This window comes from Carlito syrichta, unplaced genomic scaffold, assembly GCF_000164805.1.
Source record: "Carlito syrichta isolate Samal-C Ts95f unplaced genomic scaffold, Tarsius_syrichta-2.0.1 Scaffold309088, whole genome shotgun sequence".
NCBI classification, from domain to species: domain Eukaryota; kingdom Metazoa; phylum Chordata; class Mammalia; order Primates; family Tarsiidae; genus Carlito; species Carlito syrichta.
In genome coordinates, this window is record NW_007253184.1 from 1,076,188 (window position 1) to 1,103,292 (window position 27,105).

The 27,105-nt window shown below is 37.7% G+C and overlaps 1 protein-coding gene across 1 annotated transcript in view; it reads left to right on the top strand.

Moving 5' to 3' along the window:
- LOC103269106 (cGMP-dependent protein kinase 1-like) overlaps positions 1–27,105 on the top strand; it is a gene marked incomplete at its 3' end in the record, with an annotated part of 1,006,822 nt that overhangs the window by 829,955 nt on the left and 149,762 nt on the right. The window contains exon 5 of the mRNA XM_008066679.2: positions 21,770–21,833. Coding sequence (XP_008064870.1) covers positions 21,770–21,833 — 64 coding nt within the window. The remainder of the gene's footprint in view (positions 1–21,769; positions 21,834–27,105) is intronic.

Genomic DNA, 27,105 nt, shown 5'->3' on the forward strand with positions numbered 1-27,105 from the left:
TTTTCCTGATAATAGCCATTTTAACAGGTATAAAATGATATTTCATTGTGGTTTTAATTTTAATTTTCCTAATTCTAAGTTATGCTGAACATTTTTTTACATACCTAGTGGCCATTTGTATGTCTCCTTTAGGTTAATGTTTATTCAAGTCCTTTGCCCATTTTTGTTAGGTTTTGTTATTGTTTTTGTTTTACTCTTGGGTTGTAGGAGATTCCTATTTGTATTGGACATTAACCCCTTATCAGATAGAAAATTACCAGGGTCTAGGGGAAGAAGAAATTGGGAATTTTTTTAATGGTTTAATATTTCTGTTATGCAAGATAAGTTGCTGTATAGTATAGTATCTATAATTAGCAATATAGTATTGTGTACTTTAAAGTATGCTTAGAGGATAGATCTCTTTTTTATCTTATTATTTATTTACTTATTTTAAAGAAGTGAGGTACAATTCAGGATTAGGTAGGTAAGTGGCCATCATACAGGTAAAGTTGGGCCTCCCGTTGGTCCCTCTTCACCTGGTTTGAGATCAGGTATGCTTGTTAATGTTATGTGACCCTCCTCTACCCCATCCCCTTCCCCAGCAGTTTCCTACTACTACCTATCTTTTTCTTATAGTAGTATGATAAATGTTCAGGGTCCACTTAGGAGTGAGAGCATGTGATACTCTGTTCTTTGTTTCTGTGATAGACCACTGAGTATTACAGACTCTAAATTCACCTAAGTTGCATCAAAGTCCATAATTTTGTCCTTTATGGCTGCAAATTAGTAAATCATATATATGTGCCACATTTTTTTAACCAGTCCACTTTCTTTTTTCTTTATTTATTTTGTTTTGAGTCAGAGTCTCACTCTGTTGCCGAGGCTGGAATGCAGTGACACTTTCACAGTCACTGCAGTCTCAACCTGCTGAGCTCAGTTGACCCTTCTGCCTCAACCTTCCAAATAGCTGGAACTACAGGTGTGAGCCACCATGTCCGGTTTATTTTTATTTTTTATTTTATTGTAGAAATGAGGACTTGCCAAGTTGCCCAGGCTGGTCTTGAATCCCTGGACTCAGGCAATCCTCTTGTCTCTGCCTCCCAAAGTGCTAGGATTGCAGGCATGAGCCACTGTACCCTGCCAACCAAGTCCACTTTCAATGGGCAGCACAGTTGGTTCCATGCTTTTGCTATTGCAAATAATGCTGCAGTAAACACATGTGTACAGGTATCTTTTTTATAGAATGTTTTGAATCCCTCTAGGTATCTTCCCAAAAAGGGGATTGCTGAGTCATATGAAAGGTCGATTTTTAGAGCTTTTAGGTATCGCTATAGTGTTTTCCATAGAGTTTGTACTAGTTTACACTCCCACCAATGGCATAGAAATGTTCTCTTTTCCCTGAATCCTCTCCAATATCTGTTGTTTTTTGAGTTACTGATGATGGCCATCATGACTTGAGTTAGGTGGTATCTCAGTGTGGTTCTAATTTGCACTTATTTGATAATTAGTGAGGCTGAGTATTTTTCCTTTTCTTCTTTTTTTGACTTGGAGTCTCACTCTGTCACCCAGACTGGAGTGCATGGCCACTTCCGGCCACCGCAGCCTCCACCTGCTGGGCTCCGACAATCCTTCCGCCTCAGCCTTCCAAGTAGCTGGAACTGCAGGCGCATGCTACCACACCCGGCTAATTTTTTGATTTATTGTAGAGATGAGGTCTCACCAAGTTGCCCAGGCGGGTCTCGAACCCGCAGGCTCAGGCAATCCACTCACATCAGCCTCCCAAGGCGCGGGATTACAGGCTGAGCCACCGAGCCTGGCTGTATTTTTCACGTATCTGTTTGCTGCCAATATGTCTTCTTTTGAGAAGTGTCTATTCATGTCTTTTGCCCACTTTTTAATGGGGATGTTTGTTTTTTCCTCTCGGCACGTTTGAGTTCCTTGTAGATCCTGGATGTTAGACTTTTGTCAGATATACAGTTGGCAAATATTTTTTCCATTCTGTGGGCTGTCTCCCTGCTATTTTGATGGTTTCTTATACTTCGCAGAAGCTTTTCAATTTGATGAGGTTCCACTTGTCTATCTTATCTCTTACGGTGTGGGCTATTGGTGTTTTAATCAGGAATCGGTGCCTATTCCAATTTCCACAAAGACATCTCCTGCGTTTTCTGATTCTTATAGTTTGAGATCTCATGTTTAGGTCTTTGATCCATTTAGAGTTGATTTTTGTGTATGGTGATGGGTAGATGTCCTGTTTCAGTCTTCTGCATGCGGTCAAGCAGTTTTCCCAACATTATTTACTAAATAGATTCTCCTCTTCCCTGTGGTTGCTGGTGGAGGCTTTGTCAAAGATGAGTTGGTTGACAAATTAGGGTTTTGCTTCTGGAATTTCTATCCTGTTCCATTGGTCTATACGCCTGTTTAAGAGGATATATCTCATGTAAATTTTTTTTACCTGAAAATAAACAAACAGAAAATCCATAGAACAACACAAGGATATTTTTGGAGGTATAAATATGCTTAAAACCTTGTTTGTGGTGAGGTTATCATAGGTATATGTACAAACTCATCAAAAAGTATCAATAATTGTGTGCATTTTCTGGATCAATTATACCTCAATAAAACTAAAGGTTAAAAATTAAAAACTGAAGTCAGGGAGATGTTGGTTACCAATGGCATGCCTTTTGCTAAAGCACTCCTTGGTTGTGTCATGAAAAATTGAACCATGTATTGACATCTATTGAGAACAAGGTTATATTAATCTAACAAAAGTACTGGCAACTCTACTTATTAAAAAGTACAAGAACTTCTTTTCCACCATGTTGTACTCTGACACATCAACCAAAACCATTATTGCGACTTCTGCCTAGGCTTTCACAGCTCTTTGCAATCTGTTTCCTTATGTCTCAAACCAATAGGACTTATGTAGGCTGATCATAGACACCACTTTAAGGCTGCTAAATTTCTCCATAGTGACCTCACCCTAAAGCAAGAAGTATATACAGTGTAGAGGGTCATGTTGCTATTAGTTAATCTAAGATTTTGGCAAATGGACCCCCGAGCACTAGTTAGTTGAGAGTTTCCATTGGAACACTAGCTGTGGGTTTGAGTCCAGGTTATGCCACAAAGAGGTAATGTTACTTCTGAGAAGTCTTAAAGTGTCTATCTCCTCACACGCATAAGGTGGGTAAAAAAAAATCTAAAGAAAGAACCTAAGGAATTATTGGACAACAAAATAAATTCTTTCATATAAAATTCTTGGATTGTCTTTATTTTATTTATTTATTTTTTTGAGTTGGAGTCTCACTCTGTCGCCCAGACTGGAGTGAAGTGGCCGCTTCCGTACACTGCAGCCTCGACCTGCTGGACTCCGATGATCCTTCTGCCTCAGCCTTCCAAGTAGCTGGAATTACAGGCATGTGCTACCACGCCCGGCTGATTTTTTGATTTATTGTAGAGATGAGGTTTCGCTGCCCAGGCGGGTCTCGAACCCGCGGGTTCAGGCAATCCACTCACCTCAGCCTCCCAAAGGCGCGGGATTACAGGCTGAGCCACCGAGCCCGGCAATTGTCTTTATTTTAATGATGAAAAAACAGACTCACAGTCAATTAGCTTATTTAAAATAATACCATTACAAATCAACATGGTCAGGACTTAAATCAACATAATACTGTGCTTGGCACATAGTAAGTATTAATGTTTAAGAAAATTATTGCTATTGTAGATATATGTTTATATCTTTAAAAAACACTATTAAGCCTGAATTGACATTTAATATTGTCTAGGAAAACTCTCACATTTATAACTAGTTAAAATAACAAACAAACTTTAGTGATAGTAGAAATATGTGAAGGCTGAGCTAAAGTTATTAAATTTTATATATAATGGTACTTTAATTGCTATTATAAAACAAGTGAGAGTGACCTGATTTTTCTCCATGTAATTGATCTTCCTTATATGCTAATGCTCTGTTTATTACTTTCTATTCTGACAGAGATACATACCCTTCACAAATTCTTTCCTTCATATTAATCTGACCTAACTCCTGCACTTTCTATTCAAGTTACTTGAATTGTGACATTTCTCTACAGAAATCAAAATGTGGCCGGGCTCGGTGGCTCAGCCTATAATCCCGCGCCTTGGGAGGCTGAGGTGAGTGGATTGTCTGAGCCCGAGGGTTCGAGGCCCGCCTGGGCAACTTGGCGAGACCTCATCTCTAAAATAAATTTTTTAAAAAATCAACCAGGTGTGGTAGCACGTGCCTATAATTCCTGCACTCGGAAGGCTGAGGCGGAAGGATCGCCGGAGCCCAGCAGGTTGAAGCTGCAGTGGCTGGGAGTGTGCCACTGTACTCCAGTCTGGGCGACAGAGTGAGACTCCAACTCAAAAAAAGAAAGAAAGAAAAATGTGAATTTGAAAGATACTACACTAACCTAGAATCCTTTATAGATATCTTAGGATAAATTCTCAGGTCATATAGTCTGTTACCTGACTGCAAAAATTCCCTGCATATTATTCATTCATGGGACTAACCACATATTAAATTGAGGTAATGTGTATCAGTTTAGTAGTAAACTATGTTATGAAGGTTGTTTGAAAATCAATACATATGATAATTAAAGGAACATAAATCATTTTACAAATTGTATTAAATCCTTTTTGGTAGAAGGTGAAAATATAGAAGTCTCATATTTGGAAGATTTAAAATGATGTTGGAGAAGAAACATTCCTAACAAGAATTAATATTAAAAAGATTCTTTATAGAGTGAACTTTGAATTATGGGCTGTCTTTAGGCCATATACTTCTATAAAGTGTTTTTGTTTGTTAAGAGTTAACTTTGATTTGGTCTGTATTTCCAAGTTGACATAGAAAAAACTATCTTTAAAATCATTTTTGTCTGTCTATCTATTTATCATCTATCTATCTATCTATCTATCCATCTATCCATCTGTCTATCTATCTATCTATCATCTATCCATCCATCCATCTATCTATCCATCTATCTATTTATTGAGATAAGGTCTCACTATGTTGCCTAGGCTGGTCTCAAACTCCTGGACTCAAATAATCCTCCTGTCTTGGTCTCCCAAAGTGTTGGGATTACATGTGTGAGCCACCACATCAGGCCTAGGAAAAACAATTTTAACCTTGAATTTGATCTTTAACCTTATTACCTCAATTGAATATTCCATCCCTCATATCTTGTTAAAACAGGTCATATATTCCTAGTTGATTCCAAAAGGCAAAAATTTTGTCATTTGACAAATTTGAGCATCTATCATTTACTAGGCATTAAACTGAAGGAATTGGACACTGAACCCAACCTCAGAATGATAGCTGGCTATGGCAAAGATTGGGAAACTTTTCCTTAAAGTACAGAATAGTAAATATTATAGGCTTTCAGACCATATTGTCTTTTGTTGCAACTACTCAGTTCTGCTACTGTATCAGAAAAGCAGCCATACATAATACTTATACCAGTGAGCATTGTATTTCAATAAAATTTGATTTATAAAATAGGCAGTGGGCCAGTGGACCACAGTTTGCTGATTTAAAGTGAAGCAGATACACCAACTGACAATCACAATACAGTAATTGCTAAAACAGAGGTAGACATGGAGTACCTCAGGAGCACAGATGAAGGGCATCTAAATTCTGCCTTTGTAGATGTGTTTGTACAGAATCTATAGTTAGTGCAGAGAAGGGAAGAAGTGAGACGATCAAGCAAAACTTTCCAGAGAAGATTATGTCTAAGTTTTATCTTAGAATATGGAGCAATTCACAAGGAGGCCATGCTAAACTCTAGTCCAAGTTAAGAAGAGAGACTATTGTAAATCTTGTCACCTTAAAAAAACCAATGTTTCCAATCTATGTGGAATGGGATTCCTCAATAAGTTAGTAGACATTCCTGAATAAAGAAGTTACCTGGTTGAAAATAAGTTTGAAAAATACTCCTTTCCCTATCCTGTTAGCTTTGTTAGTGTTTTTTGTTTATTTGCAAACAAAGACTTCAACAAGTCCTGAAGTAAAGAAGATTTTCAAATTTCTTTAATGCAGAGGGGTTTAGAGGTTTCAAACAAAACAAATAGTAAACTCACTTGATGAATTAGGAAAATTATGAAATTATACACTCAGATAATATTACTTTCCTAAGGATGTTTGTTTGTCACAAAGACCAGGAGTACTACTGACATGTCATATGAAGACATGAGAGATACCAAACAATCTGCAGTACGTAGGACAGCCCTGTACAGTGAAGATGTATGCAGTCCCAAATGCCAATAGAGTCCCATGGAGAAAAACATCACTGAAGAACAAGACTTAGCCTATGGGGCTGCGGGATCACCTCTCAAGTTACAAAATAAAATTGGTGCAAAATCTTATCGGCAGATTATGATTAGTAGAGCCATTGCATATTTAAAAGATCATATGTTCTTTTTTCAGTTTTAACAATCAGATGTCATTTGTTTAATTCTGTAAAAACCTTTGAGATTTCAGTTTTGATACAGGCATAGCCTATTGTTTAACTTACACAGCAAATATCAGGTACAATGTGATCTTTTGAATGAGATGCAGTGATAGATACTATTACGCATTCCAGAGCAATTCAACTAAGTGCGTGATTAGCGTCTCATCTCCTGATGGCCATTTTGACAGAAGCATCAGAGTAACCCGAGTTCTGATTTTGAAAGTAGCCCTTCAGTGGGTTTTTTAAAAGGCTACTCAACAACCTTTTGTAAAAAGGCTCTGTCAGTAAATAACTTTCTTTTCTGAATTCTTCTTGAATAAATAGCCTCAAGGAAATATTCCTGTGGTTCCTGAGAAATAAAAGCAGAAGATCTTTTATACACACCAGGGTAACTGTAAATATGGAATTTTTTTTCAATATAAGAAGTTGTCTTTCCTGTGGTCTGATGCAGCTCCTGTCAGGGCAAAGTCAGTGATACCCCGAGAGGGGGTCAGCTGAATTTCAGCCCCCACTCAGCGTCCAAGCAGATGCCTTTTCACAGTATGCAAACTGTATAACCATATGTAGTAAATCTGGGTCAGAACCACTGTTGCCTCACTGCATTTGGCTTTATTACATATATTTCTTCAATTTGCATGTTTTAAGGACCTACTACATGGTATACTCTATGTTACATATAGCATGACACAAGCTAAATTAGAGGTTCCTAACTGAGTGCTTACCCTTCAGCGGCCCCTTGCTAAGTGCTTCATATTTATTAAAAATAGCAACAGCTCCATGAGCTAAGTTTTATTGTTTTAATTTTCGGGCTTAGAAAGCTTTCCGGCTTTAAATCACTTGCTCATAGTTACACAGCTTGGAGGTGGAGATGCTGGGATTTAAAACTTTTAAAAATCTGATTCTAAGGCTCCTGTTATTATTTACTACAAAGTTCAGTTTTTGTTGAATGTATATATTCGTGAGAGTAGACAAATATACCAACACATGGTTATGATACAAGTGTAGGTACTATTCAGATAGCATACCTACTTAGATATAGAGAGAAAGTTGTCAGGGGCCATTTCCCAGAAGAGATTGTCCTTGAATCGTAAAGAAGTTTCTATAAACGTGGAAATGTAAAGACTGAGAAGCTGCGATGTAAGTTGAAAAGCTTGACTGTACTTCAGAAAACAAGGTGAAATAGGTTTGTGAATTTTAGTGATTATTTTAAATTATTATGTACCAAGTGAAAATAATTGACTGGTAAGGCTGTCAACCTTGCTGCACATTAAAATCATCTGGGTAGATGTTAAAACATACATTAACAGCATGAATGAACTTTGAAGACATTATGCTGAATGAAATGAGCCCGGCTAAGTATAGGATTCTTCTTCTAAAGGTATCAAGTAGAGTCAAATTCATAAAAACAGAAAGTAGTGGTTGCCAAGGGCTGAGAGAACAGGGGAATAAGGAATTATTCTTTAATGGACACAGAGTTTCAGTTAGAGATGAAAAATTTCGGAGATAGATAGTGGTGATGGTTGCACAATAATGTGAATATACTTAATGCCACTGAGCTATACATTTAATAGTGGTTAAGATGGTTAAATGTTATGTTATATATATTTTACCACAATTTAAAAAAATACATTGATTTCTTAGAACCCACCTCATGAACTCTTGAATCAGACCTTCTAATGACTTTAAGGTTTGGAAACAACTGGTCTGGAGCATTTTGATCAGGGATCTAGTATAAGAATCTGCTGATTTGAATTATATTATAATGAAATCTGTCAGTTTGCAGCTGTATATAGCAGAGTTTTAGAAATGGTTTTAAAGACAACAGTTCTAGACTTTTTGTTTCTTTTATAAATAACTTGATCACTGATATTTGTATAGTGCTTTCATTTGAAAGCAATTTCAGACATATTATCATGTCATTTTATGGCAGCTGTCTGGCATTGCTTTGACCAGACTTATTTTGTCTATGTTAGAGATGAAAACGTTGGGTTTCAGTGAGGTAGAGTGACTTGCCTATCTAGTATTACATATGCTAGCTATGGTTGTGATAATAAGGAAGATGCCAAACTGATGGGAATGTAACTCTTGTCCAAATGAGAATTGCAGAAATAATGGAGAGATTTCATAGATTTATTTTTTTAATCATTTAAAAATTGTTAAATGTGCTACCATTGTTAAATCAATCGAGCTGGGACTTATTGAATGGAGAGATGTGAGAGAATAAACCTGAGTTTACATGAGACATGAGAAAAGGCATAAAACTTAAAGCTTAAGGTACGAAAGAGCAGTATTTGGCTGTAAAAGTCAGTAAGGGCAACAGAGAAGAGGATGAGGAGTAAAGATTATAACAGGATCATCTTTTTTTTTTTTTGAGTTGGAGTCTCACTCTGTCGCCCAGACTGGAGTGCAGCGGCCGCTCCCGGCCACCGCAGCCTCGACCTGCTGGGCTCCGGTGATCCTTCCACCTCAGCCTTCCATGTAGCTGGAACTATAGGCATGCGCTACCACACCCGGCTAGTTTTTTGATTTATGGTAGAGATGAGGTCTCACCAAGTTGCCCAGGCGGGTCTTGAACCTGCAGGCTCAGGCAATTCACTCACCTCAGCCTCCCAAGGCGCGGGATTACAGGCTGATCCACTGAGCCCGGCAACAGGATCATCTTTAGAGCCTTCTCTCTAAGCCTTGTAGTTTCTTCTGGGTGTGCCCCTCCCTTTGGTGAGGAGCCAAGAGGATGTGCCTTGCCTGACCTCTTAGACCAAGAATCAAGACCTTGGAGTTTTTTATTCAAATGACCCTGAGGTTCCTTCTAGAATTTGCATAGGCCTATTTTCTAGACTTTTTCTTCTTGCCCTATCATTATGCCCACTCCTATGTCTAAGCATTGGTCAAACAGTACCTGTGTGCTTGGAGGAAACTAGCTGTGGTAGAGAAAGCTTGGACGCCCCTGAAACCAGAGTCCTGGAAATATTAGAGATGGATCTGGAGTACAGTTTCAAACATAAATCATTGAAATATTTTCCTTATATTATTCTCTTTTTTCCTCTTCCAAGTAGGTTGGTAGGCTCTTCTGTTCCTTGGTCTTAGAATCTTTGGCCAATACTAGAAGTTTCTAGAAGGTAAGACTCTCCCTATCTATTTTGGAACCTAAATTCATTTGAAGAGATTACCAAGAATGTCTGGAGTCAAAAGAAGAAAGTGTAAGGTGGTAACTTCTTGTGGTTTTAATTTGCATAACCCTCATAATTAGTATTGAGCACTTTTTCATATGTTTGCTGGCAATGAATATATCTTCTTCTGACAGTTGTCTGTTCATGTCATTTGCCTACTTTTTAATGGGATTATTTGCTTTTTTTATTGCTTGTGGAGAAAAGGGAATGCTTTTCCACATGATCCTGGCACAAGAGCAGACAAGTAGAACAATGGAATGAAATAAGGAATCTAGAAATAAACCCAGATATCTACAGCCAACTGATCTTTGACAAAGCAAACAAAAACACACTGGGGAAAGGACTCCCTACTCAACAAATGGTGCTGGGAAAATTGGAAAGCTACATGCGGAAAAATGAAACTCGATCCCTATCTCTCCGCATATACAAAAAATTAACTTAAGGCCGGGCTCGGTGGCTCAGCCTGTAATCTCACGCTTTGGGAGGCCGAGGTGAGTGAATTGCCTGAGCCAGTGGGTTCGTGACCCACCTGGGCAACTTGGTGAGACTTATCTCTACAATAAATCAAAATTAGCCGGGCGTGGTAGCGCGCGCCTGTAATTCTGGGTACTCGGAAGGCTGAGGCGGAAGGATCACCGGAGCCCAGCCGGTCAAGGCTACGGTGGCCGGGAGTGGCCACTGCACTCCAGTCTGGGCGACAGAGTGAGACTCCAACTAAAAACAACAGCAACAAACAACCCAAAACAGAACATAAATGCCGGCCAGGTTGTGGAGAAAAGGGAATGCTTATACACTGTTGGTAGTACAACCTCTATGGAAAGTGATATGAAGATTTCTCAAGCAACCAAAAGTAGATCTACCATTTGATACAGTAATCCTACTACTGGGTGTCTACCCCAAAGAGCAGAGATTGTTATATGAAAAAGACACCTATACTTGAATGTTCATCGTAGTACAATTCACAATAGCAAAGATGTGGAATCAGCCTGGATGCCCACCAGCCAACCCTTATCAAAAAGAATGAAATAATGTTTTTGGCAGGAACTTGGACGGAAATGGAAAACTCCATCCTAAGTGAACTAACTCAGGAACAGGAAAGCAGACACTACTTGTTCTCACTTATAAGTGAACGCTAAACTAAGATATGCAAAAGCATAGAGAGTGGTATAATGAACACCAAAGACTCAGAATGGGGAGGGAGTGAAAGGGTAGAGGAACAAAACAAATCACCTACTGGGTACAATGTGTGGGGTTGGTAGGTATACTTAAAGCCCAGACTAAAGATGATATGTACCCCACAAAGCTATTTAAATAAATAGAAAAGCAATTTTAAAGCATCAAAAATATAAATAAAAATAAAATGAATAATTGGATATATCCAGCAGTCTTGAGTCTAAACTGAGATTCATATCTGACACACTAGAAATTTGTTTTGATTACTGAAGTTCTCCTGCAATAATAGCATTAAGGACAATTTGTTATACCATACTGTAATTGTGGTGGCTCCTGATGATTATTGAGCATGTACCATGTGCAAGGTACCTTCATCATGATTTAAATCTACTATTTTTACTATGTTCATCACAACTCCATTTGGAAGGTGATATCATCCTCTTTTTTTTTGAAGGTAAAGAATCTGAGACCCAGAGAAATTAAATAACTTGTCAAAGACACGAGTAATGATTAGTAGCAGAGCCTAATTCAACCTGATTCCCTTGGATTCCAAGGCCCATATAATTACCCAATATATAATTCTCCAGTATGAGGAACTTAAACTTTATCATATACATGATAAAAGTACTCTAGAGTGGTTTGCTTTATTCTCCTAATCTGATAAGATAATAGACAGTTATTAAATGGTTAGGGCCATTGTGTGATAAGGGTTAAACATCACTAACTGAAAACAAATCTGCCAGAGATGTGTAAAATAGATTGGAGTGGGTTGTAGAACAAGAGACTCAGGAAGGAAGACCAGTTAAAAGATTATTGCCTAACAGACTAAACCAGGATCAGTGTCAAATCATCCAGTTAAGGAAGAAAAGTATGTCTGGTGCAGAAAATTTTTGATGAGCTCACTAAGGGGAATAATTAGATATGTATAAGGTGAAAACCCTTTACTTTAATCCTTCATAAATACAAATTGATTTCATTGATAAATCAGAGATTTCACTTTTATTCTGTAGGAAGTCACTGGCACATAAATAAACAATACATGTCAACATTGGTCACATTAAATTTGATATAGAGGTGAATTTCTTTTCTGTTCTTTTTTTCTTTTTTTTGAGTTGGAATCTCACTCTGTCACCCAGACTGGAGTGCAGTGGCCGCTCCCAGTCACCGCAGCCTCGACCTGCTGGGCTCTGGCGATCCTTCCGTCTCAGCCTTCCAAGTAGCTGGAACTAGAGGCGCGCACTACCACGCCCGGCTAATTTTTTGATTTATTGTAGAGATGAGGTCTCGCCAAGTTGCCTAGGCGGCTCTCGAACCCGCGGGCTCAGGCAATCCACTCACCTCAGCCTCTCAAAGGCACGGGATTACAGGCTGAGCCACTGAGTCCGACTGAGGTGAATTTCTTATGATGAAATTAAAAGCCTGCTGTTCTCCAAATACTACCCAAAGATAATTAATATAACTCTGTATGCTTTGTTCTAGGTAAAGGACATTGCTGAACTATATCCAGCTTCTGTTTTTTCAGATATTTTGCCTTATAAATATGGGTCTACATCTGATACTCTTTTGTTACATTTTAAAACTGTAACCTTTTGATACTATCAAATGCTTTATTACTAAGTAGGTTAAAGCAATTTGCTTGTTCATTATTAAAAATTTGTAAACTGTTTTTATAGGTTCCTTTGAGCACTGGGAGTCATCTTTGTCTCCTCTCTTTTCTTTCACCCTACAACTCATCTACCAGAAAACCATGCTGCTTCTACTTTCAAAATAAAAGAGCCCAACCACTCCCCACTACCTCATTGCTTCCGCTTTGTCCAACCCTCCATCCTCTGTCATTCAGTCAACTTTTATCTCGTCTACCAGCTTCTCCTTTTGCCTCTTTACAGTTTATCCTCCACTGAGCTGACAGAAGGATCTTTTTCATGTGTAAGATTAAGTCACACCTGGATCCAAGACCTTGCAGTGCCTCCACATTACACCCAGATTAAAGCCATGTCCTGGCTTGGCAGTGGTAGTTAATACCTGTAATCTCAGCACATTGGGAAGCCGAGGTGGGAGGTTCCCTAGAACCCAGGAGTTCAGGGCTACAGTGAACTATGATCCCCTGCACTGCAGTCTCGGTGACAGAACGAAACCTTGTCTCTAAAAGAAGAAAAAGCCACGCCCTTAAAACCGATTTGTAATCTACCCCATCCTTACCTCTTGATACCACTACTCTTCTACTTTCCCCTGGCACATGAAAATTTAGGCACCCTGACCTCCCTGCAGCACCTGGAATCCAGCAGACACCTAAAACTCTTTGCTCACTGTGCTTCCTCTGCCTGGATGCTCTTCCCCAGATTTCCAGTTAGCTGTCTCCTTCACCTGTCTGTTTTCTGCTCAAATCTTACCTTCAAAGTGAAGACATACTTGTTACTCTGGCTCATCTTTGAACCTGTCTCTCCTCCTACTGCAATACTTGCAATCTTGTTCTGCATTTTAATCATATAAAATTCTATAGTCCATATCTAATACACCGTATGATATATATGCATATATAAAATATGTATAATATACATTATTTATTATATTTATTATTTATTTTCTATTTTTTAAGAATAGGTAGAAATGTTTTCTTTTGTTCTCTGATGAATCTCTAACACCTAAAACAATTGCTGGCTCATAGTAGGGACTCAATAAATTTTGGTGAACAAACTAATTAATTAAACAACTTTTTTTCCCAGCATTAAAGCTTTTTTTTCTTTTAAATGGGTCCATTCAAATACATTTTATCACTTGTAATTATAGTTGCAAACTTCATTTTTTTTGGTATTCTAAAAATACATTTACAAAGTAAAACAATTAAAAAATATAAGAAAGTAGAGAGAGAGGGAAGAATAAGACTAATAGTCATTTTACCTAATACGATCTCTGTTAGGTAAAATGACTACTTTTTAATTTTTTTCCCCCACAAATCTCTATTCACAACTGTAAGGGAGTTTAGTACAATTTAATTATTCTATTGTGTGCATAATTTTTGGTGTCTTCGCTTAATATCTTTTAAGTGTTCCATGTTTTACATATTTTTCAATACATCAGTTTTAATCACTATGTCAGTGATTGTCCAACTGATGTGGACTGATTTTTTTTTTATTTTTTTATTGTGAAGTTGTGGGGTACAGTTAAGGGTTAGGTATACAATTGCGTTTCATTCATTCAGGCACTCTGTTGATATGGGGTGTTTCCCCGTTCCCAGACAGATATTTGCTACTGTTAATCCCATCTCCCTCCCCCCACCATAGTTTCCCAGTACGGTCAGTCATTTTCGTATAGTATTGCATTGGATGCTTGAGTTGGAGTCTCACTCTGCCGCCCAGACTGGAATGCAGTGGCCGCTTCCGGCCACCGCAGCCTCCACCTGCTGGGCTCCGGCGATCCTTCCGCCACAGCCTTCCAAGTAGCTGGAACTACAGGTGTGCGCTACCACACTCAGCTAATTTTTTATTTATTGTAGAGATGAGGTCTCGCCAAGTTGCCCAGGCGGGTCTCAAACCTGCGGGCTTAGGCAATCCATTCACCTCAGCCTCCCAAAGGTGTGGGATTACAGGCTGAGCCACCGAGCCCGGCTAGACTGATATTTACAGCATTAAGAATTTAAAATAACATTTAAAGATATTTATTTACTGAATCATTTGAACACCTCAATAATTATCACATTATGTGTTCACATAAAGTATATTTTAATGGAAATAATGATATTTTTCAGAACCAAAGAAAAAGAGAAATGTTTGAGTTCATAATTTATACAAATCTCCCAATATCTGTCTTGGTAAAAGACTGGATTCTCATATCTTCTTCTGCATTCAGTCTGTTGAATTTATTTTGTTTTGTTTAAAGCATATAAAGAAAATACAACCACACAGAGACATGCAGTAGACAAAGAGAGGAATAGGTTAATGGCCTTTTTGAGCCAACTGTGGACATTCTTCATTCCCATTTCATATGTCTTCATCATCCAACAAGTGGTAATTTCTTAAAGGTTAGTTGCAAATGTGGAATCTGAAGCCATAGCAATGAACTTTTCATACTCTCTTACATTAAATTCCTTGATCCATCTTGTAATTTGGATGAATCTTTTACATATGTGTAATTTTGTAACATCATGCTTTGTTCATTTGGGAAATATTGGTCCACTGAGTTATGCAAAATTTTTAATATTTAAAAAACATCATACTTCCCGATGTTAATATATCACTACTAATCTCATCATTAAAAGGGTGTTCAAGTATTGGAAAGTTGTCATTCTCACAGTGGCAGATAGAAGTTTTATTTTTTATTTGAAAGTTAGAAATTTTTTTCTTTTTTTATTTTAAAGATGTGGTATACAAGTCAGGATTGGGCATATAAGTGGTCATCCTCCCGGTAAAGTTTGGGCCTCCCTTTGGTTCCCACTTTGCCTGGTTTGAGATCAGGTATCTTTATTGATGCTGTGTTTCCCTCTCCTCCACTCCAGCAGTATCCCGCTACTGCCAATCCTGAAAATTAGAATTTTATCATTGGCAGCAACCACTGTCCATTATTTCCCTTGAAATGACAAGCTTAATTTCGTTAATTTATAAAAAATCGTCTGCCAATATACATAGTCTTGTTGGTCATTCTCAGGTAAAAAAATGATGTTCCATGAAATACTGGCTAAGTTAGCTTGTAGCTCCAACAGCCATTCAAGTGATTTTCTTTGAGACAACTATCATACTTCAAAATGCAGAAGTGTTTTATGTGTATATAACATTGTGTCATACATAATATTAAAAGCATGTATATTCAAGGGTTGAAATTTCATAAAATTAATAACTTTTACTATTTTAACAAAATCATTTCACACTTTAAAGTGAGACTGAACCGGGCTCGGTGGCTCAGCCTGTAATCCTGCACTTTGGGAGGCTGAGGTGAGTGAATTGCCTGAGCCTGCAGGTTCAAGATCTGCCTGGGCAACTTGGTGAGACCTCATCTCTACAATAAATCAAAAAAATTAGCCTGGTGTGGTAGCGCATGCCTGTAGTTCCAGCTACTTGGAAGGCTGAGGTGGAAGGATCACCGGAGCCCAGTGGGTCGAGGCCGCAGTGGCTGAGAGCGGCCACTGCACTCCAGTCTAGGCGACAGAGTGAGACTCCAACTCAAATAATAATAATAATAATATTAATAATAAATAAAGTGAGACTGGCATGTTGTTTTATTTATCTTTTTACTGTGAGTGTGTGGTGATTAAAAATATAATGACATCTACTATAGTATAGTTTGGTGTCACTGCCTGGATTTGTAACGACGAGTCACCATTACTTTTGTGTCATCAATGCAAATGTCAATACAGTTATTCCAGGATAAACCTTAAGATTCAAAAAGTTATTGAAAAAGTTATAGTTATACTATAAAATTCTAAAAAGTTTTTAAAGCTTTTAAAAAGTTGTTCAACACAATATTGCAGTTACTGCTTGTGTCTGTTACCGTATATTTGTGTAAATGAAGGTCTCTGATGATTGGTGGGCTCTGGTACTCGATGAATACAAGCAAAACAGAGTCCAGCCATGTCTGTAGCTTCACTCATTATCAAAAAAAAAAAAAAGTAAAATTCTGCAACAGGGTCTTAACTCAGTCTTTGTAAATAAATCTTTAATTCATTAAAGTACTATGTCATTCGAAAAAGGCAGTAAATTGATAGCTAGCATTTAGCAAAGCCAACTTTAGAAGGCTTCATTGGCTCCAGTCAATACAATATGCTTTACTGACTTTTTCATTTGTAAGTTGAAAAGCTATACTTTTTGGCTTTTGGAAAATTCATCATGTCGGCATTTAAAAAACTTAATCTTCTTTTCTTGAACGTCTGAATGATTTGTCTCAAACTGGTATCACAGTTTAACTGACATAATAATACTTTTCAAAAGTGTTGTTTCATAAGATAATACAGCAAATTATTATTATCCCGAGAGAAAGATTGATTTCATCATTTTTAAAATTTCTTATTTATAGTGTCTCCATGTTTCTTTGGACTAGCTCTCCCTCACCCATGAGTCAGAAAAGCTATTCGATGTGTTACTTAAAATTTTTTTATTGGTATGCAATAATTTTACATATTTGTGGGATACATGTGATATTTTGGCATACTTTAATATTTTCCAAGTGTCTCTAGACTAAGAAATTGGCAGCTGTAGCTTGCAAATATGTCTTCTAATTAGACTTTCAATGCAAAGAATCCATTCTTAAAAATAAGAAAAATATAAAACGCTTTGTTACTACATGCTTAATACTAATACATACTATAAAATTCTAAAATTTTAAGTTTTAGATAAAATTCAAAAAGTAGAATTTTTTCAAAGTATAATACTGCTGATGTAATGCAAGTTATCCAAATATATTTACTTATTATTTTTCCACTTAGCCACACAGAAATCTTCAGATTTCAAAATAATGATTTGTTAGTTATTGATAATAAGATTACAGAGATTATTATAGCAGGTATAACAAAAAACAAGTAATAGTAAATAACAGTAGAGGTGCCGGGCTCGGTGGCTCAGCCTGTAATCCCGCGCCTTTGGGAGGCTGAGGTGAGTGGATTGCCTGAGCCCGCGGGTTCGAGACCCGCCTGAGCAGCGAGACCTCATCTCTACTATAAATAAAAAAATCAGCCAGGCGTGGTAGCGCATACCTGTAATTCCGGCTACTCGGAAGGCTGAGGCAGAAGGATCACTGGAGCCCAGCAGGTCGAAGCTGCAGTGACCGGGAGCGGCCACTGCACTCCAGTCTGGGCGACAGAGTGAGACTCCAACTCAAAATAAAATAAAATAAAAAATAATAGTAGAGGTACTGAAAGCATACTAGTGTCAGTAAACCCCACACTTATAAGCCTACTACTTTAAAAGATTGTAGGAAACAGAAAAACATAAAAGCATATATTTCATTAGTCATCAAAATGTTTATATTATCTTATGTCAAGTAATCTCTGAGGAATTCTTCTGTGTACATGTGAAATAATAAGAGTAAAAAAAAATTACAGTATATGGAAATAGCCTTAACGTTGAAAACCCTTATAAAAGATTTGTGGGGAATCCCTGGTCTTCTAGGGTTTGAGTATGTAGTTATGGCATTACATATGTGATGTGAGCCTCCATTTTTTTTGTTTTTTGTTTTTGGTGCCACATGGCTGTAATAAAATTATTTGTACTTAAGTTTCCCTTCTCAGTTATTGTCTACAAATGATAGATTTTCATAAATAAAATTTCTAAGACAAATTAAGAAAATGGAACATCTACTAGTATAGCTGTCCCAGTCCCTCCAAAATGTCAATGTCATGTGGGTAAATGGGGAGAATTGTTATAAAATAAGAGACAAAAACCAAAAGCAATATTTGAATTTTGAGTAGACCTTGGTTTGCGAAGAAAAAACTAACTAATAAATACATATAAGGACAATATGTAATATTCGAGTATGAAATAAATATTAGGAGACATAATAGAGTTATAGTTAATTTTGTTAAGAATGTTGATGGTATTAAGGTTACTTGTTTAGGAAAGTATTTTTATTTTAAGGATAGGTATGATGAAGTATTATGAAATTTTATATCTGTAACTTTCTAATATTTCATACCAAATTATCTATTTATATATTTATTAATCTATACACATACATAGAGGAATTCATTGATTGGAAGTAGATAAAACAAAAATGGCACAAGGGTAACAGTTGCGACTCTGGTGTTGGGGCTGTCCTTACATTATTCTTTCCAGCTTTCAATTTGTTTGACATGTTTTATAACAAAAATTTTGGAAATAAATGAAGTCATTAAATCAAATATTACTAATATTACTGATTTACTTCTAAATCATCATCTGAATAAAGCACTGTTTCTGAAAGGCACTTTCAGTACCTTCACTGACAAGTATGTAATTAAATGAGTAACTGATCAGCTTCACTGTCATTTAGAAGAGGATTCTCATCCTTCCTTCACCAGTGCTGACTGGTGTGACCTCAGGCAAACTCTCAAGGTCTCAGTTGTCTTATCTATAAAATAGATGACAGTAACAATGGCTATCTGATATGGTTGTTGTAAAAATGAAATTTATATTATCTATAAAACCCTTAGCCCAGTGCCTGGCAAATAGAAAGCACTCAAATCTCATCTTCTATTATTGTCATTACAAATTCCAAGTCCTTGGCTCATTCAATTAGAAAAACCAATGGAAAAGCACCACACATTAAATCATCTCTTTGATATTACATTCAAGTGTATTGTGTAACTTCAGGCCAATTGTAAGTTCTTAGGGAACCAAAACATTTTTAATACATCTGTAAGAATTACTTGTAATTAGCATACAAATTGTTACAATAAATAATATTTTGCATAATTGAAAATATTTTATATTTTTCTCTAGTGTTTAAGCATTTTCTCTGGAGGTTTGTTCTTGTAATTATTTTGCTGTAAGTTTTCTAAATCAGAGACAACTTTATTTTGCATTATTATTATTATTATTTGAGTCAGAGTCTCATTCTGTCACCTAGGCTGGAGTGCAGTGGCACGATCGCGACTCATGGCAGCCTCGACTTCCTGGGCTCAAGTGCTACTACTGCCCCAGCCTCTGGAGGCATGTGCCGCCACACCTGGCTAATTTTTTTTTTTTTTTGGTAGAGATGAGGTCACCCTATGTTGCCCAGGGTGGTCTTGAACTCCTGGGCTCAAGCAATCCTCCTGGCCTCCCAAAGTGCTGGGATTGCAGGTGTGAGCCACTGTGCCTGGCCTATTTTGAATTTTTATATTTCCAAATTAGTGGAGTCTAAATGAACATTTTTTGATATATTGGAGAAAATTCAACTAATATATTTCATGAGTATAATTTCAAGATATGAACATTCTCAGTTGTAGTGTGCTCAGTGTTTAAGCTATTTGTAGACCGTAATTCTTAGAAAGCATCACAACAGAACTTATCTAGTGTTTGGAGAATATAAATCTTAGGCTCTTAAAGATAGCTATGAAAATGTTTTTACAGTAACTTATAAAATTGAAGGTACTTACTTTTCCCATTAAATGATTTTTAATTTATTAAGTCCAGAAGTGTTTCAGCTGCTGTGGTGGTTTTTTAGTGTTTCTTCTTAGAAATCATTCTTAATTTTTATTAGCAATAAATGCTACTCAATGTTTTGAGGTATTTAAAAGGCATTTAAAACTGTGGAGGATAATATATTTAAAATGCCCTCCTAAGACCTAATGTTTTTTCCCTTCATTTAGTGCATTATATGGTCAAGCAAATATTAATTATTTTCTCATGGACAAGAACGCTGATGAAAATGAAAATATTATAGTGTGTTTTGTCATAAACACAGCCTAGGATGAAATAAAAGGTATAGCATAAAAGTAATAGGATGGTCTGAAGGAGGAAGCTGATTATAAGAAAATGAGAAAAACTTAGTTGTAGTTTGTATTTTTTATAAATACTCAGTGAAACAGAAATCTTCTAATTACTCATCTCAGGAGAAATTAAAATAAAGCGCATTAAAAGAACAAGGAAGGGTTTTCATGCATAACTCATGTAAACAGCTTCCTCTATCTTCTTCTGTCTCTTTCTGTGATCTGGTCCATCCAGCTGCTGAAATAGACTGCCTTCTGGAAATTAAAACCCACGTGGCTCAGACCATCGCAGTAAATCTGGCAGAACAGATGGTCCTGGGTGAATTGTTACACCTCTACATAAAATCTTGGGATTTTATCAATAGACTTTACCCTAAGTAATGGAAATCAAAGTGACAAATCAACAGCAAAACGTGTATGCTTTTATCAAAAGAGCATATTATGGCTTCTTTTATTTTGCATAAAACCTTTGGATTTTATCAATAGACTTTACCCTAAGTAATGGAAATCAAAGTGACAAATTAACAATAAAATGTATATGCTTTTATCAAAAGAGCATATTATGGCTTCTTTCTAATCAAGTCAGAGTTATTCTATATATCAAATATCAGACATGCAAATATATGTGTTCTCATTTATGACTTTATTTAAACATTGAGACACGGTTACATGAGAATTTAGTTACACGTCCCAGTTAGATTTTTCAGTAGAGTTTTAGAAATTGTATATTGATGATTTTTTAAATTTAAAATCATTTTTTCACATAAAGGAAGTTTGATTGGTTTATGCATTCAACATCATGCAATATTTTAAATTGTTGTCTTAGGGGAGAAATAAGAGAACAGGGTGAAAAGAAGGGAACTATTGTTTTTCAGTGTCATAGAACTATGAACCTGGTTCTTTGCTCCACCCTGTCTGGTCTGATTCTAATAACTCTCCTATGAGGCATTCACACATCCATGTTTTCATGACTTCATTCAGTGTGTGCTGTTGAGTTAATTTGTAAATCACAAAAAGATATAGGGAGTTGAACAAGACAGATGTAGTTCTTATCTTTGTGGAGTTTTAGTTCTAGCTGGGAAGGGCTACAATAACAACTATCTGATTAATTATCTAATTACACTTGTAGTAGGGAATTAAAGAGCTCATAATAGGAGAACTTGACCTAGCTGGAAAAGGCTGGGTAGAGTGTAATGCTTTCCAAGTTGCTAAATGAGTGCTTACAGATCAGCAGGCATCATTAATCAACCTGTGTCCTCAAGAATGAGTAGGAATTGGCTTAGAGACAATGTATGTATAGAGAAGAACTGGAAAGGGAGGTAGAGATGGGAGAAATCTGATGACAGCAGAGTGATAAAGGAGAGTGTGGTTTTCTTCTCATTACAGTTGAGGCACCCAGGGTCACACAGGTAAATACGAGTATAACTGATTTGGCCTCAGCTGTCTGCAACCTCCAAGCTCTTTCTCATACTACATGCCTTTTACAAATTGCCTTGGTCTACATCTAAAGTGTCTTTATCATGAAATGTTTTTTTGCATTTTCATTTATATATGTTGCCATTTTCTTTATTAAAGTAAAGCATTCAGCATCATTCTGTTTTGTTTTTCAGCGTTCCAACATTCCAGAGCCTTCCTGAAGAGATCCTTAGCAAACTTGCTGATGTCCTTGAAGAGGTAATTGTTTTTAGCTTTTAAACTTTTTGAGATGGAACCCATCTTGCTTGGCTATCTTCTTTCACAGCTGTGTGATGAAGAGTCAAAAACTGCAGAGAGACTTTTATATATATATATATTTTGAGTTGGAGTCTCACTCTGTCGCCCAGACTGGAGTGCAGTGGCCGCTCCCAGCCACCGCAGCCTCGACCTGCTGGGCTCCGGCGATCCTTCCGCCTCAGCCTTCCAAGTAGCCGGAATTACAGGCATGCGCTACCACGCCTGGTTGATTTTGTGATTTTATTGTTGAGATGAGGTCTCGCTGCCCAGACTTTTATATTTTTTTAAGTTCTAGGATGAACTATGTATTTGGCTTCAGACAAAAAGCAACTTATAACATCTGACATTTATACACAGAAATGGGCGTCAGCTTAACTACAGAGGGAGGAAAACTTTTTGTTTTAGTGAATACATATAATGCTACTTTGACTTACAAGAATGGGAGATGGCATATTTCTTTTATTTTAATCCTTATAAAGTAAAATTATAGCTATTGCCAACACTGAAGCTTCAGATTAGCAAATTTACAATAGGAATTAGCAGTTAGGTACATATTTTTTTAGCATGTGAACATATAATACATCATTTTATGCCAGAATGTGGAATGTCATTGTTGTTAGGGTACGGATGGACAAGGTGAGGGTGTAGAGGGGCGCAGCAGAGAGGGGCGCAGTACCGCCAGGCCGTTAAACCGCAGGTGCGCGCCGAGAACCCAGAGATCCGAGTAGATTGCAAAGAATTGCGACACACAGAGATGAGAGAAGAAAAGATTAAAAGTTCACCCCCCACAGACAGGGTGTGGGCCTATACTCTAGGTGAGTGTAGCCTCGTAGCCTCCCAGAGTCCTGGCTTAAATCCTTCTCTTGGAGATGTTGCAGGTGACTGCCGTGACTGCTGTGTATTCCTTGTCGACCACCCTGGATGTCTTGGAGATCCTGTGACACAGAGAGCCATTAATGTCTGCCCACATTATCATAGCCCCTAGAGAACAGCGTGATAAGGATTCTAATTCTCCTGCACCTTCCCAAGTGACATTCCTTAGACCTAATGGAGGGTGTACCCCCCCTTATCTCCTAGGCATTCCCAGTAGGTAGCTTTGGGGGATCCTTGGCTTCCCTGTAGATAGTGCCCAATTTACTGGAAGATCAAATCCCTACCTGCTCCCCCTCTGAGCGGTCATAACTTTTATAATTACAAGTTTCATGACTTTTACAATCCTTGCCCAATACATATGTTAGGCCTTGTAAATTCCCTTTAATCTGGGCAAGCTTGATTGCCACTATGAGATACCTCAGAGACATGGAAGTCTGAAGAAAGTTGGTAAAGTTAGTTTTACTTAAAGTATGCATTTCTCCAAAAGCATAGCTTCTACGTTCTCATCATTGTGTCAGGGGTTAAGAACAAGATGAAAAATGGCTTCCCACTCTCAGTCTGTCCTTTCAATTGTTGTTTTCTCTGAACCCATAAAACCATGGTTTTGAAGAAGAGGAGAAACAAAACAACGTGCATTAGGCTATTTATTTGTCGATTGAGATGCTAACAGCATTAGCAGAACAAAGTTCTTACATTCAAACTGATGAGCTCTATACAAACGGTAAAGCAGACATGTTTTAGTGTCTAAAAGTATTGGGCATATGAGTTTTGTTTCAGGTTGGAATGACTTTAAAAAATCGTCTTTTTCCTTTTGCTGAGGAAGTATAGATACATTGATGGTGTAGGGAAGTTCAAACTTTCCTTATGAAGGTTCAAGGGTAAGTCACTTAAAAGAATTGACAATGGGCCGATTAACAGGAAAAATAGGCTTACAGGAAGAATGTACCTGAGGAGTTTAAGGAATCATCAGAGGCTCATTGTGACAAGATTGGAATAAAGGATCAAAAGGTGTGCATGGAGCACTGTAGGAGCAGGCAGGTCGTGGAGGGTCATTTAGACCATTGCAGTTAATTTGGCTTGGATGGCTCTAAGCAGAGAAATAAAATTATGTGACTTAGATTTTTAACAAGATGGCTGTGGCTACTGAGCTGAGAAAAAAACATTGTAAAGGCTGCTGAGATAATCCAGAGAGAAATGGTGGTAGCTTTGTTCACTGTGGTAAAAGGATATTGGAAAATTGTCAGATTTTGACAGTATTTTGAAGGTAAAACTGACAAGTTTTACTTTTTTTTTTTTTGAGTTGAAATATCACTCTGTTGCGCAAGCTGGAGTGCAGTGGCACGTTCACGGCCACCGCAGCCTCGACCTGCTGGACTCAGGTGATTCTTTCGCCTCAGTCTTCCAAATAGCTGGAACTACAGGCATACGCCACCACACCTGGCTAATTTTTTGATTTGTTGTAGAGATAAGGTCTCACCAAGTTGCTTAGGCTGGTTTCAAACTCTTGGGTTAAGGCAATCTTCTCACCTTGGCCTCCGGAAGTGTTGGGATTATAGGCATAAACCACTGTGCACACCCCAGACAATCTTTACTTTTTATAGTAAATGTGTGAAGTAAGAGAAAGAGAGGAATCAAGGATGACCCCAAGGTATCTGTTGTGAGTAACTGGAAGGATAGAGTTGTTATTAATTGACATAAAGAAGATCGAGAGAGGAGTACATTGAGGTGAGGAGATAAGAAGTTCAGGGTGACAGGATGTGGGAAAATCAGAAACTTAGGAATCTCTGGCAGGTAGATAGTTTGCTGTAGCATGTCTTGTGTGGCAGGAAGCTGTTGGTTGTCTGAGTATCATTCTGGAAGACCGAACATGAGTGAGTACAGGACAGAACCCTGAAGCAATACCATGAATGTATCTTAAAAACTCATTGCTGAGAGAAAAATTTAAAACAAAAAAAGAGAGTTAGTTATTGAAATATCACTTATTTTATTTTATTTTGTTTTATTTTTGAGTTGGAGTCTCACTCTGTCACCCAGACTAGAGTGCAGTGGCCGCTCCCGGTCACCGCAGCCTCAACCTGATGGGCTCCGACGATCCTTCCGCTTCAGCCTTCTAAGTAGCTGGAATTACAGGCATGCGCTACCATGCCCGTCTGATTTTTTGATTTATTGTAGAGATGAGGTCTCGCTGCCCAGGCGGGTCTCGAACCCACAGGCTCAGGCAATCCACTCACCTCAGTCTCCCAAAGGCGCGGGATTACAGTCTGAGCCACCGAGCCTGGCTGAAATATCACTTATATACATTAAAATATCTGAGCACAAAAATGTGGTTTGCTGGGAGTTATTACATAGAAAATATTGAAAATTGGATACATGGGAATAGTTGCCTATATTAGAAGGAGGAAAGGAGAGCTATGGGGATAAGAGGGAACAAACGAAGGAACAAAGGAACGAATGAACAAAAGAATGAATTAATAAATTGAAGAGAAAGACATTGAATGAAGCCTTGCTTGACCCTTAACATTTCTACCTTAAGAAACTGGAGAGTGAGTGAAGAGTGAAAGTCTGAAAATAGGAGGGAAATAAGGAGAATTTTGTGCCTTGAAATTTAAGAGAAGATAGTAGTTCAGAGAAGAGTCAGCAAGCTTGGGTTTGAATCTTGTTGAAAAAACAAGGAGAGAAATGGGGTCAGCATATGAGAAGAGGGCATTGAGATTGGGAAGAGTGCTGGAAATATTGAAGGAGACAGAGAGAAGGTTTGCACATATGGTTTATTGAATAAGCACAACAGCTCTCTACTGCCCATTGAATTAGGGAAGACAGATTATCTGGGCACACATGCAGGCAAGGGGTTGATGGGGTGGTTGGAGCTGAGGAAAATCTGTTTTGATATGGTCTATTTTCCTGGTGATATAAAAGGCAAGAGGATTGGGTAGAGGTATGAGTATTTTGAAGAAAGGGACAGTATGAGAGAAATCAAACAATGAATGGACTAGGGAAATGTAGTCTGATTGCCAGATATTGTTAAGTCCCCACATGATGCTAGCAATCACAGATCTAAGTTGGGGGGGAGTTTATTCAAGACGACTGAGATAGTTCAACTTCGTGAAACTAAAGGTGAAAGGATTTTTTGAGCTTGGGGTGAGCTAGTGGAAAAGTACTAGAGGAGCACTCCAGTGGGGGTAACTGCAGTAGGGAAGTGGCTGTTCAATGTGATCAGACCATCTGTGTTTGATAATTGTCCCTTTAGGAAATTAGACTCCTATCCTCCCAAGAGACTAAGAGAAAAGGACCCTGTCTCCTTCTTTCTATGATTACATTTCCAAGGGATGGATCCCAGGTCCTTGAGAAAGACATTCGTCGGCTATGAAACCAGCTGGGGAAAGTTTTTCACCTCAAAGAGGCAGATTAAGAATTTACAGTTGAAAGCTGTTTTAAGAAAAGGGGTATCCAGAGCCTTGAGTCAGGCAGAAGCCTGTCTAAAGTTTAGTCAAACTGAGAGGAAGGTTAAAGCAGTCTTGGCCACTAGAATGTTTGATTCTGTGTTGTTTTGGTTTGTTTGTTTTTAGCCTCGTTTGGTTGCCTGGGTCAAGGCTCCGTGTGAGCACAGGATTGGATTTAACCAGGAGTGGTATTTTGACAAGAGAAGATGGAAATAGGGAGATGTCAGTGCATGCAAGAGAATGATTAACCTTTGACTCATGGATTGACCCTGGAATTTAAACTGGGCATGGAGGAGAGGAATAATAGGATGGGCAAAGCTAGTGAGAGGTTGTAGAATCAGAGGATTTTTGTCTTATGAGTTTGAAGAATTTTTGGAGTAGGCCTACAAGAGGGAATATATTGGAAAGATACTGAAAATGTTTTTATCTTTGGTTATTGACTATACCAATAATTCTATGATCCATATACAAATCCTTAGTTTGAAGTTTGTTGAAGTCAGCTTTCCTGTGATTTATCAGTCTCCTTCTTCTTATATGTGACTACAAAGTGAAGTAAAACATTGTCACATTTGACTCCTATGTTCAAAGTATTAAAAAATTTATGAGAAAAAGCACTGCCTGTATTTTTCTCTGAATGTGCTGACCTTTCAACCTCTTGCAAATGTAAAACTGCTTTTCCCAGTTGGTCTTTTTCTTTGTGTCCTTGTTGTTGAATGCATTGAAGAACTCTCTAATGACCTTGTGTTTTTTTCAAATCAAACTAAAGCACAAATTTATTAGCTCCAATCAAACTCTCCCCAAAATAAATTGAGTCTGTAAAATTCTTTAATCATTGTCTTTATTTTCCACAGCTGTAAAAGTATTTGCTGTTTGGTATAACAAAAACCATAGCTCTATAAACAGTTCTGACCAAAGAAATA